This window comes from Trachurus trachurus (genome assembly GCF_905171665.1).
Source record: "Trachurus trachurus genome assembly, chromosome: 1".
Classification (NCBI taxonomy): Eukaryota; Metazoa; Chordata; class Actinopteri; order Carangiformes; family Carangidae; genus Trachurus; species Trachurus trachurus.
Window position 1 is genome coordinate 31,353,537 of NC_139891.1, and position 13,854 is coordinate 31,367,390.

The window sequence follows — 13,854 nt, forward strand, 5'->3', positions numbered from 1 at the left end:
ATTCATGCTGAAATAATAATAATGGCAGATTCAATCAACTGAGAGGTTGTAAAAAAAAAGAAAAAAGAAAAAGAAAAGGTGTCTTATTCAGTGATTCAGCTTCTCACATCTGACGGTGATTTGCAGCTTTTCTTCCTTTTTCTATTGTTATAAATTGAATCAAAAGTCTTTTCTCTTGTTTTGGACAAAACACACACGTCAATACAAGATATTTTTTTGCAGTTTTCCGATGTTCTGCCAAAGAAAAGTATGAATTCAATTTGTTTTTTCCTCAAGTTGAAATTAAAGATCTAAAGTGTTTTATATCGAAACAAAAAGCTTCCCTCTGCCAAATTTTCTTTGCAAAATCTGTTCAGAACCATGAGTCAAGATCATCTGTCCACCTGACAGGTGCTGCATGATCACACAGTGTGGTTACTGCACAGGGCTGGATATAATAATAAAAAACAACAGACACTTTAAACTGTGCAGTTTTATTTTGAAACATCTACCAGGCACTGCTCTGTGTGACTTTGGCAACAGACGTGTAATCTCTCCACGGTCGTGGATCAGTCAATATCTGATTTGTGACACAGTCGATCAAGTTACTGGTTATTGTCCGTGGAAGTTTGTGTGTGTTTATTTGTGAGCTTAGAAAAAGTTTTATATTTTCTTTCAAGATAAAAGTAAAGTAAAAGTAAGTGAAGTGTTTAAAGTTAAAGTTTAAATCTTTTATCGGACAAATGACCCTGACTTCTTATTTTTGACAAATAAAACAGTTATTTATAAGTTTAAATTAAATACTTACATTATAATAATTTATTTTTTTGCATTTCATACTCATATGAATATTCCTTTTACTTTATCTGTGCTGTTTTTAAATATTTTTTTCTGTATACATCATGTAATGATTACTGTACCTTGGAATGGTGAAGAACCATATGGTCACTTAAAGCAGAAGTGAGTGATCCGGTCGTTTTCGCTAATGCTGCGTTCCAGGCAGGCTTTTGAAATCGTAAATTACAGCTTCAAGTCACAACTTACGACTTTGTAGCGTTCCAGACAACCCACTCGTGTTTTTCCGACCTGTTTTACCGGTGAAAGTCACTATAACGGCCACTCGTAACTTCCGACCGGTGAACTCGTACCAGATTGAACTGGTACGACTTCACGGTCGGAAAAATACGAGTTTCCTTGAACGCACCATAACAGTCCTCGTCCCTACGTCGCCACATTCACGGCGTCCCTTGGCTGCACACACAGCCCTGCATGCCGTTCTCTCTCCTCATTGGATAAAAACTGTAGGATACGATAAATGTTTTCTCTTCGGCTCAGAGCAGAGCAGAGGGACTGACAGACCCGTGTTTCAGACCAAACACTCTATGTAAGTGATTGCTGTCGGAAGATATAACTATTTAAGACTTATATTAACACAAATATATCACTCACTTCTGCTTTAATTAACCTTCATTTGCAACAAAATTACAAAAACAAAACTTTAATATCCTCCAATGATGAATTTAAAGCATTTAAATGTTTTTTTGTTTGTTTATTTAATCTCTCAACATTATTTTATATATATATTTTTTTTTCTTTCTGATCAACAATCAGCAGATTAACAGGCGTTTTAAATGATTCTGTGTAACTTTTACGTTTCTTATATAAACTCTTCTTAAAGGCTTGTCGTTCACATCCTCTCCATCCTCTTGTCTTTATTTCTCTCTGACCCTTCCTCCTCCTCCTCCTCCTCCTCCTCCTCCTCCTCCTCCTCATCTCCCCCCAGGACACGCTGAGGGAGTGCCCACCCGACCACCCGGGCGCGGACTACGGCTGCCACGCGGGCCTCCAGTTCATCTCCCCGATGTACTTCGTGTCCTTCGTGCTCACGGCGCAGTTCGTCCTGATCAACGTGGTGGTGGCCGTGCTCATGAAGCACCTGGACGACTCCAACAAGGAGGCGCAGGAGGACGCCGAGATGGACGCCGAGATCGAGCTGGAGCTGGCGCAGGGAGGCCTCTGCTGCATGATGGGAGGCATAGGGGCCATCGCCGGGGCAACGGGGGCCGGCGCCGTGAGCGGGGCGGGCGCCGGCGGAGGGGCGGCCGGTGTGATCGGAGCGGGGTCGGGGATGGGGATGGGAATGGGGGGTCCGAGCGCTGCGATGATGGCACCGCTGAGAGACGGAGGAGGAGGAGGAGGAGGAGGAGGAGGAGCAGCTCATGACGGACACACGAACCATCGATGTCGACTCTACTCTCCTGCTCAGGTAAGAGCAACTGCTGCTGATACAGATGTTTAAAGGGGACATATTATGGAAATATCACTTTTTGAAGGCTCTTTAAAATATATTTAGGTGTTTGTTTTGCCTTCTGGCTCCAAAATGTGAGAATTGACAAAAAAATCTGTAATTTTCAGGCTCCCTAGGTTGAAATCCATGTGATTTTACGAGCTGCTCCCTCAGTTGTCTTCCAGTGATGTAACTAGTTTTTGAATTTGCATAATCCCACCCCTACCTGGTACCAGTAGAAGAGGCAGGGCAAGCAATGGTTCGTTTGCATTTAAAGGGACAGGCTCTGAAACCAGCCGTTCTGAACAGGGCTGTTTTGAGAGGATGAAAAGAGCTGTGATGTTTAATCCTTGGGGTATTTTGACCAAAGCATGTCACAGTCATTTCTTTCAAGACACCTGGGAACTATTTTAATTTGTGGAAAATGGGCATAACATGTCTCCTTTAATAATGCAGACAAGTTTATTCAAACCCTCCTCATGCTGATCGATGTGAGGAAGCACAATGATGTCAGTTTAACTGGTATTTCATTGTTATTTCAGTATATCTGACTTTTATGGTTTGTACCAAGATCTTTTGAGGTGTTTATGCTGAAGTTTAAATTATAGAAATATCACTTTTTGAAGACTATTTGTTGAATTTTTAGAATTGACAAAAAAATCTGTAATTTTCAGGCTCCCTAGGTTGAAATCCATGTGGTTTTATGAGCTGTTCCCTCAGTTGTCAGACAATGATGTAACAAGCATAATCCCACCCCTACCTGGTACCAGTAGAAGGGGCGGGGCAAGCAGTGGTTCATTTGCATTCAAAGGGACAGACACTGAAACCAGCCGTTCTGAACAGGGCTGTTTTGAGAGGATGAATAGAGCTGTGATGTTTGATCCTTGGGGGATTTTGACCGAAGCATGTCACAGACATGGCTATAAGACACCTGGGAACTATTTTAATTTGTGGAAAAGGGGCAAAATATGTCTCCTTTAAGTTTTATTTTTATATTGAGCATTACTGATCATATCATTCACAAAAAATAGCGACCACTTAGAAATTACCTGATGATCATTTACTGTAAATCCCTCCCTGCAGCACTGACTGGATGATTTACAGGTCAAATCCAACACAAGTTAACTCAGGCAACATCAGCTTTAAAGGGAAAGTTGGCTCAGGTGTCAGAGTTTTATATAGAACCATTAAAATGACTACAAAGATCTTCACATTGAAATGCTGTTGAAGAGACTGTCTTGTTTTTGTTTTCGTACCTGCACATCTCCAGATTACTGCTCCTTTTGAATCCACTCATCTGTTAGCAGGTGACAATATCCAGGCTGGTTTCTCCCTCTGATGAGTGACACTGACAAAAAAACAGAGCAACATCTCAGATATGAAGACTTCATTTAAACGTGAAACCTGCACTTTTGACTTCATTTGATACAAAATAAAAAACAAACAAAGTATAAAAAAAAAGACCATTAAGATTCAATGACGGTGCAAAAGAAGCCAAAAGCAGCTCAGTGTGAACTCGGGGGACGTGGAGCGTGAAGTCAAACTTTGTTTAATGTGATGCAGTGGATCAATCTAACAAAGTTTTTTTTAATGAGGTTCTTTGTAAATAAACAAAAAAACATATGCAAAGCTGGTGTTTCAAAGGAACAGAGAGGACCAGCCCAGAATTAAGAACATCACCTGCAACGAACCCGACGTGATCTGAAACCGAGCAAAGAGAGGCAGGATTTATTCATAGAGACAAAGCAGAAGGCAAGGCAAGTTTATTTGTATAGCACATTTCCGCAACAAGACAACTCAAGGTGCTTTACATATTAGTAAAATAAGAACATAAAAAGCAAACATTATTTAAAAACAGACAAGAGAAAGAATTAAAACAGATATAAAAAGAAGTAAAACAGAAAGGGAGACAGAACAGCTAAAACATAGTAAAAAAAAAGATATAAAATAACAGAATAAAGTTACAGTGCAGTTAATGAAAGGCGTCAGCAAACATGAAAGTCTTCAGTGTTGATTTGAAGGCACTGAGGGTTCTGGCAGACCTGCAGGTTTCTGGGAGTTTGTTCCAGATAGTGGGGGCATAGAAACTAAATGCTGCCTCACCTTGTTTACCTCTGACTATAGGTATAGATAGAAGACCAGTACCAGATGATCTGAGAGGTCTGGATGGCTCATAGTTGAGCAGGAGGTCAGAGATGTATTTTGGCCCTAAACCATTTAATGCTTTGAAGCAAAAACAAATGTCCTATATGCTCTGATATAACATCCCACGTCCTGACCCGCTCCCTCCTGAAGCTGCTGATGTGGGATGATGGGAGATGAGTGATGGGCTCAGAGCCTGGTGGCCCCCTCCTCCCTCACTGCATTACACCCTCTGTGGATCCAGGCAGCAAAGAGCCAAACACATGAATCATCATTCAACAATATAATCACAAAATCACCAATCTAATCACCGCCCGCCCCGGTGACGGTGACGGTGTAGCACCACTTCAGCTTCAGTTACGGCCGTGGAGAGCTGTTTTTACTTTTAGCGCTCGAGAGTCCAGATCCATGGCAACGGCTGCTGCGTCGCCACGGGGACGAAATTTGCATGCATTTTAATTCATGTGTTTCAACACAGAGGCAGGGAAACATGAATCAAAAAAGAAAATGAATCAATGTGAGTGTTGTGATTTATGAAGCAATATCGAGATCTTTGGTGAGGTCGAAGGTCACAGAGACGTCACAGAAATTCAGTTTTGGCCTCTTGAATGTATCTCTCTCTCTCTCCTCTCTCTGGAGTAAATCTTATCATTTAGATTTTGCTCAAACATTCACTTGGACTCGAAGATGAGCCGATCAGACGGTCAGTGGCCAAAGGTCAAGCTCCCAGTGATGATGTCGCGTTCTTCAGAGTGAGATATATCAGGAAAAACCTGGAGGGAATTTCATCACTTCTATCACTCTGTCACCTCACAACATAGTTTTTTTTGGGAGGGGGGGTTGTAAATGACTCCCAAATTCATTCACTGATCAGACCACAGTTTGTCTCACTGGTTTGATCATATTGTCTCTCCTGGTGGAGACAAACAACTGTGATCAAGTTCAGCATTTTCTGAAAAGTATTGAGAGATAGATGGACCTCTATCAGGGCCGGCCCAAGCCTCCACAGGGCCCTAAGCATTGGGGCCCTCTATTACTGCCAATAATACCAATTATTGATCATTTGCACACCTACTACAAACTTATTTCATTTTTCTAATCTGTCATTACGAATCATCATTTTAGCCTGGCACCTATGGTTTTCAATCTGTAATGGCCCCAAATTCAGCTAACAGTGCAGTTTGGGGTTGATTTAGACTTAATATTCAAAGTGATATAGTACTGAGTGGGATACTGAATTTCACCTAGGCCTATTAAAAGTAACAAACTGTAAACACATTTTTTCTCTTTGTGAATCAATGTGAGGTCCAACATCAACAATTAAAGATTTTTGCAATTATGCAGAATTTCTCTAGGGGGCGGCAGAAGTTACACACTATCTTTAAAATGTTAATTGCAATTTGGGGCCCCTAGCTTGCTTATGCCTTGGGCCGGCTCTGATCTGATGTACAGCGAGACTGATAACAACACACGGGGCCTCCAGAAGAACCACCCATACAAACAGATTTGATATTATGAACCAAAGATTTCCTCTCTACAAGCTGTTTGATGAACAGACACTCATTTGACCCATGAATGATAAAACATTAATCTGAATTAATGTGGAGTTTCAAAAGCCCGATGCAAAAACATCTAATCCGTTCAGCATCTTCATCTTCACTCACCAACTTCCTCAGGAACTTTTCTTGGGCGACTTTTGGAAACCTCCCCCACAGTGTAATATCACCTGACACCTGCTGCTCAGCCTCATCATTCCCTCTTCTTGTATCTCGGCGACCGTCTCGTCCCCTCAGCCTCCTCCCGTCCCACCTCTGACTCCTGAAGTTTCTGTCTGCGAATGAAACTCGGAGATAACTAATGTGTAAAACAGGCTGTGGAGCCATTAAACCACTAAACCAAGCGTCACATGATTTGCATGTTTGAGCTGCTTATTTCAAGATTGAGTTAAGTTCATCTGCAGCAACAGTTGGTGCTGAACATCCATCCTGTGCTTAGTCTTCAAAAAAACACACAACAACACATGTTAAACCACACTCAAACTCATCACTAAAACACACACACACCAGTGCAGTTATACTAAATGGCCCCTGTCTCTGTCAGTCTAAAAATACCCCAGTGGGGGCCGGGGCTCTTTTTCTTCAGCTTTCTTTATTTCCGTATCTCAAACAAGCCAAGTCAGTACAAGCCACGTTTTATTTTAATAATCATACTCGCATAAAAATCTTAAGACCTGCAGAGGAGAACAGGTATTTTTAGAGGTACGCCTGCCGAGGCTGACAGAGAGAAACGAGTAAATGAACAAAGACAGACACGAAAAAGGAAAGAGGAGAGGAAGAGCTGAGACATGTGGAGATGAGAATGGAGAGAAACATCAGAGGAGAGAGGAAAAGTGAACCAGTGAATCAACGAATAAAAGAGTGACTAACTGTGTTTGACTTATTGAATGAGTGGCCTTGATGCCGTTTTACTGACTGACTGAGTGATGTAGAGGTTGAGTGTTCACTCGTTAACCTCAGTGGTGTTTGGGCCGGTGACAGCAGCAGGACCGGCCCAGTAAACTGTGAGGGCGGCTCCGTGCAAAGTGACCCCATAAACACCACCACTGATTAGTAGAGGAAGGTGTGTGTGTGTGTGTGTGTGTTGGCAGCTGAATGTCAGTTGCACTTGTAGAGCAACAACAACAAAGAGGAGTCAGGGAGCAGGAAATTGAAGGAAACTATAGCGTGGTGCCTTCATGACCCTCGAAATTGTGGGATTTCTCTCCATCTTCCTGCGCCAAAAGAGAAAAGAAGAGAATTTTTTGGACAAAATAAACTCAGGAAAAAAGAGATTATGAATCAAAGATAATGTTTTTGGCCACTCGGGGCAGTGGAAATACATAAACATCACCTTTTTTTTGATATGCAAACTAATTAGATCAGCAAACAGTTGCTTCTTTACACATTCATTACCAGTGAGCAACTTAAGCTTTCATTAGGAAACGTGTATCTGTCTGTCTGATGAATTAAAGAGCAGGACATGAATAGTTTGTACCTGCTGTCCGACCTCATCTGTGTTGACAGCTGCTGTACAGAGAGAGTGAGACAACTACTCCTCCAGCTGCAGTGAGAAGCCTCCATCACTGAGCAGAGAGGTTGTGTTGATCATTTGAATGTGAGAGCACTGGTGCATAGTTTGTACAAAACAATGTGCGACAGTTCACCGTGTACTTTCACACCTTTCTGAGCAGGAAGGAGGAAGGTTTCAAAGTTGTTAAACCATCGTTGGAACATGACAGCAACTCCTGCACTTTAATCTTTAGTATTCATCTTATTTATTATATATATACAGTATATATCAGTATTATATTGTTTTATTTACTCTTTAGAGCACAGTCTGTTTTTTTATATGACAATAGATCTGTTTTCTGTCTTTATTCTCTGCTGTTGCCAGTGTGTGATGGATGTACGATGTCACTGCTGTTGCAACCATGTCATTTCCATGCAAAGGATTATTACAGTATCTATATATTTACTCTTTTTCTTGCTGTATTCAGTTGCTAAATGCTCTGAACCCTGTTCCTATAGCTGCAGATGTTAGAGAGCTATAGTGCATGAGGTCTTCATTCAGTGTTGTTTCCTAAAAACAACAGTGATGAAAGTGTTTGCTGAACGATGCAGAAAAACTTCCTGGAGCTGGAGGAGATTTTTTTTCCAAAAACCTTGACACGTGGCCAGTTTTTTTTCCCCCACTTTCACTAAAAACATATTGATCACAGCAGCAGCTCTAAGCTTTACTGTACGTCCTGAAGCCTGATGCTGTATCAGTCCATCGCTTCACTTTCAGACTATTCTGGATCATTGATTTAGTTTTTTCTGTCAGGATTATGTTTAGAAGCATTTGTTCCTTCTGCTCGGAAGTGACGGAAAAAAGTAAATTACTGCACAGTGGAGGATTTTTTTTTTATCTCCATGTCAATACCCACTGGCCCAGACTCACTTTTAACACCCAAATTATACGTATAATCAACACAACGATCACAGTGTGTGTCCTTCACCTTAGGTAGAGGATCCCTTCCACAAACAAAAATGTGGTTCATAGCAAAAGGAAAATAAACTTTGTCGTCGATCTGAAAGAATGACACTGAATCAATGGGTGAAAGAGAGAGAGAGAGAGTAGCTGACTGTGGATGATTGCAAGTGGGCGGCAGGTCGGCCACAGCCTCATTGTGCTTATAGCTTATTGTCTGTCCACCTACTGATATTTTTAACCAGGAGACAGATCACACGTCTCTCTGTATGCACCGCCTCTTAAATCTCTATTCTCATCATCAGCCAGTAAAGGGATTTTTCAGAATAAAAGCACGTAGGTTCAGCCTGTTTTTTTGTTTTTTTTTATAGGCATTAAACACACAGACGTCCAAAAACATAATGTCATTGATCTGATTTATCACACAAACCATAAACTGTGACAGTCGGAGCCGGAGGCGAATCGTTTTCAGGTTGTCTGTTCTTCGTCTCTCCGTCCATCTGTCCCTCACTTCCTTGTGGACAGGAGATCTCAGTAATGTTCTTCATATTTGGTGCAAACATTCACTAGGACTCAAAACTGAACTGATTAGATTTTGGGGGTCAAAGGTCAAGAATGCGGTGACCTGACAAAATGCAGTTTCGGCCGTGTGAATGCAATAACTCAACAACTCAAAATTGCACAAATCTGGATTAGGACTGATCATTTAACCCTTTAAAGGTGTAGTTCAACATTTTGGCAAACTGGCCCATTGTCATAGCAGTAGGTTTGTTATCTTTAATTTTCAGTGCAAGCTATTTTTAGAACGGCGGAGCAGAGCTGCGAGCTGCTCAGAGCTACGCTTAGGAGGCTAATGGGATTTCTTGGCTTCTCTCATCAAACTCACTCATCGGTTTTGCATGAATTTACCTCTACAACAACTCTGTCTGGTAACGTTCTGTTATTATCTCATAGCGTGGTGACTGTGCAGGTCACAACTTGTCCACCAGAGCATTTTGGAGTTGTTGGATTGTGTATTTGATGAGTTTTTTGGGGACAGGGGACCTGTACCATTCACCTCCATTGTGATCACTGAGCAGCTTGCGGCTCTGCTCCACCGTTCTAAAAATAGCTTGCCCTCATAATTAAAGGTAATGAATCTACTCCTAAAACTATAGGGATTATGGCAATGAGCCAATTTGCCAAAATGTTGAACTATCCCTTTAAATGACGACACTCTGGTCAAAGGTCAAGGTCACAGAGAACCTCACAGAAAGGACCTCAGGAAACATTTTTAGCCATAACTTCTTCAATCTTGGTTAAATTATGATGAAGCCTTTATTATTTTACATGACACAGGATGAAACCTCTGAGGTGGTTTAATTAGATTCTGCTTTTCATTTGTTTCATTCTGAACGTGTCGGTTAGTTTAAGTAAGTGATTTAATGTTTCCTTTCAAAGTTGTAGATGACCTAGGTCGACCCGTCTCATTTGATGATTGTGAATTCCACCACTTTGTACTAATTGTCCCTTAAAAGCCTCTGGTTTTATGCCTGAAATTACAATTACGGACAATTTTTGAAAAAGGCCGGATTTTAATTTATTGTCAGTCAGTCAGCCATGACAGACGACGGTTCATCTAAAAGTGAAATTCTCTGATTAGAAGTTCAAACTTTGAAGTAAACCCCAACTGTGTCCGATGGATTAAGAGAAAAGCTTCAACCCTTTTTAACAAAAACAAGTTCAAACTTCATAACTTCTCTCTCAGCAGTGAGCACATTCCTTCACAGACGAGGGCAAACAACACAAACAAGAGAAACACAATGCTCATTAAAGCAACTTATTTCAGACTTATTACCATACAGACGCTGAACCACTTTGCAGATAACTCATTATATCTCCAGAGATCGCTGCAGCTCCCTGTGGAGACACGTGGGGCATTTTTGAAATTGATGTACAGCTCATATGAGAGAGTTCATTAGAATATCTGTGAATTGTCAAAATAAGTATTTTATCCCCTTTGTTTCTGCTGCGTTATAAAATGTAATGATGCTAAGAACTCCTTAACTTTAGAAAAATATCAAACCGATGTGTCTGTTCAGAGCTGATTTAAAGAATGTGCAACATCTGGAATAAGTGAATTTACAGCAAAACAAAGAGCACAGAGAGAACAATATTCAGATTGTGATGATCACTCGTGGTGATTGGTAAACAAAACATTTAGATGATGGAGAAAAGGGCAGTTGAGTGTCTTTGACTGATCGTTGTTCCGCAGGTTGAAGTTTTCAGGAGCCAGAAAAGTGAAAGTTGGAGAGAAAAACCAGTTCTGGTGTGTTAAATCATGTTCATTTGTATTCAGTGTGTCAAGGGGGAAAAGAGCTGCATTTTAACAAAGGTCAGATTTAGACCGCCTACCTGGCACACTGCCATCGAGTGTGTGTGTGTGCAGAGCAGACAGGAACACACTCCACCTCATGTTTGCAGCTTCAGCTTCATATTACTGTAAAAAAAATTCCGTAGAATTTACGGTAAAATACTGGCAGCTGTGGTTGCCAGAATTTTACCGTAGAAAATACGGTCACAATGTATTACACATTACGGTATGCTGTTTTGGCAACCGTAAATTTCACAGTAGAGAACTGTTATTTGTTTACGGTAATTTGCTGTAAAAATAACAGTTATAATATAAACCTGTTTACGGTAAATTCTTTTAAAAATAACGGATATACTGTAAACCTAATTACAGTCCATCAGTGAAAAAACACGGTAAAACCGTAAGATATAGTACGGTATTTTATTGCAAAATTCACGGTAAAATACTGGCAGCTGTGGTTGCCAGAATTTCACCGTAAAAAATACGGTACAACACATAATGGAATTACAGTTTGTTGGCGTAGATTTTACAGTCAGCAAATGCAAATGGTAAATTATAAAGGAAATAACCAATTAAAGGACAATTCCAGGCGAATTCAACTCGGGGGTGTATTTTCCTATCATTTTAGGTCTAAAAGAAGGAATCTGAAGATTTTCAGTTTAATCGCTCCTGTTTTGCGGTAGTTGCGTCTGTCCCCGCATCGCCATGGCAGCAATGAATGGGAGTGGATGTAAGTTCCGCTGTTTAGGCTGTTTACAGCCCTCAAAGCCGCATTTTTTTTCCACAGACAGCGTAAGATGGAGACTCAAACATGCACCGAGAAGTTTATTTGCTTCAAGCAAGCCGACATGTTTGTAAAACCAGATCTAATTCAAAGTCTCCCAGAGTCTCGCGCGAGCCCGAAGTTGCAGTGCTGGTGTATTCAGGTGCAGTTGGAGCTATCGTTTGTGTCATAAACACAGGAATACCAACTCTTGACTTGCTTCAAGTGTAAATTTCTTTCCACAGACAGCGTCAGGTGGCTACTCAAACATGCGCCGAGAAGTTTTTTTTACTTGAAGCAAGTAAAGAGTTGATATTCCTGTGTTTATGACACAAACTGTAGCTTTCCTACTGCACCTGAACACACCGAGCACGGCAACTGGGTCTCGCGCGAGACTCCGGGAGACTTTGAATTAGATCTAGTTTTACAAACATGTCGGCTTGCTTGAAGTAAATAAACTTCTGGGTGCATGTTTGAGTCTCCATCTGACGCTGTCTGTGGAAAAAATTTGCGGCTTTGAGGGCTGGAAACAGCCTAAACAGCAGAACTTACATCCACTCCCATTCATCGCTGCCATGGCGATGCGGGGACAGACGCAACTACTGCAAAATGGGAGCGATTAAACTGAAAATCTTCAGATTCCTTCTTTTAGACCTAAAATGATAGGAAAAGACACCCCCGAGTTGAATTCGCCTGGAATTGTCCTTTAAGCCCATTGTAAACCAAAGTACAGACTATAATTGATAAACTTTAAGAACCTCTCTTTGCATATACACATTCTCTGTGAAAAACAGAACTTGTCCAGTATACTCACAAGGCAGTGTTGACATCTTGAAAAGACAGTGTGTGTCCATACATATGAAGAAGGATAGTCCATGATAGAAGAAATAAACATAATGAAAAAAGGAGCCACTTGCCCTGTGTTGATCAACACTAATGAGTCACTGAGTCCAGACTTGGCTGAAGAGGGCTCTTAACATATACATGGTGTTCAAGAAACTGGAACTTAAAGCATCCAGCAGTCACCAGTTCTGCTTGAAGACTCATATATTGTCCATTTGGTGTCCACTGTAGACTGGCATGATCCTCTCTGCAGCCAGAAAACAGAAACAAAGCAAAGGTTAGATTGATGCAGTGCCTGAGCATGGTGCCTACAGAGATAAATTCAGCCTTCTGTTGTTAAACTGAGCTCCAATGAGCTATACATAGAATGAAACCAGCACTCTGGAATATAGTTTTGCAGGTCATCAGGAGTATTTCATTTATTTTATTGTATTAGTGTAAAAGGTAGAAACTGTCACTTTTCAGGACTAAATGGTCATCAGTATTTGTTTCACCCTTGTCGAATTGCAGCCTAAATCCTGAATCCTGTCCGTAATACTGATTTTTTTTCTACTGTATGTTTGTATGAAGCTGTTGGCACCGTGCACTTGTGGGAGATTGATTGAGTGAAGTTTGAGTTGTACATAAACCATTGCTTACCTCTAATTAGCCTTGACAAGACTGGTGTTTGAGTCATTGGGTCCAGACTTGACTGAAGACAGGTGGGACAGAGTCTCATACAGACATGGTACAATGTTGAAGAATCTGGAACTTTGGGCAGGTGTTGTCATCATTCCTGCTTGAAAATTCACCAGCAGTCTTCAATCAGGTGTTTACTGTGGACTGGCATGAACCTCTCTGCAACCAGACAAAGAAAGACAACAAAGAAAACATTGTTAATGATAATGATAATTATTATTATATAGCACACTGTTGCAAAGTGCTTCCTGCAGCAGCAACAACAACAACAAACAAAACATTAATAAAAGAAGTTGGAACAGAAAAAAAATAAATGGTGAATGAAGAGTAGGTTTAAATCTAATAGAAAGGCCAACCAATAAATATGATTTCAGGAGGCGCTTAAAACAGTTAACAGATTTAGCAGATCTAATAGATTGAGAGAGATTGAGGGAGAAACTGTGGAGGCTACAGCTGAAAACACACAATCCTTTGGATTTGACATTGAATCAGTGATTTTTATGTGTTTTTTTTAAGGATAGTTCCGAGGATTTATCCTTAAGGAACTCCAGATAATAGGGTAGTAGACATAAATGGGAGACATAATTATTGATGTGGCCATGTAAATATTTGACAGGTATGAAGAAACAAAAACATTTAATGGCAGCACCAGTTCAGAAGCCTATCAATTTAAATGTACTCACTGAAGCCGAGTGTTGATAACGCTGAAGATGTACTGGCCATGCCACATTCCTGCAAAGTAGGCTGCCTTGCATTCTCCAGCTGCACCATGCTGAGGAGAAGGTAAAATGATTTTGTAGT

The 13,854-nt window shown here is 40.8% G+C and overlaps 1 protein-coding gene across 1 annotated transcript in view; it reads left to right on the forward strand.

Annotated features, from left to right (window-relative positions):
* Window positions 1-13,854, forward strand: part of LOC310987786 (voltage-dependent T-type calcium channel subunit alpha-1I-like) — a gene marked incomplete at its 3' end in the record, with an annotated part of 212,719 nt that overhangs the window by 178,214 nt on the left and 20,651 nt on the right. Inside the window, 1 exon segment of the mRNA XM_083974215.1 lies at window positions 1,763-2,245. Coding sequence (XP_083830341.1) covers window positions 1,763-2,245 — 483 coding nt within the window.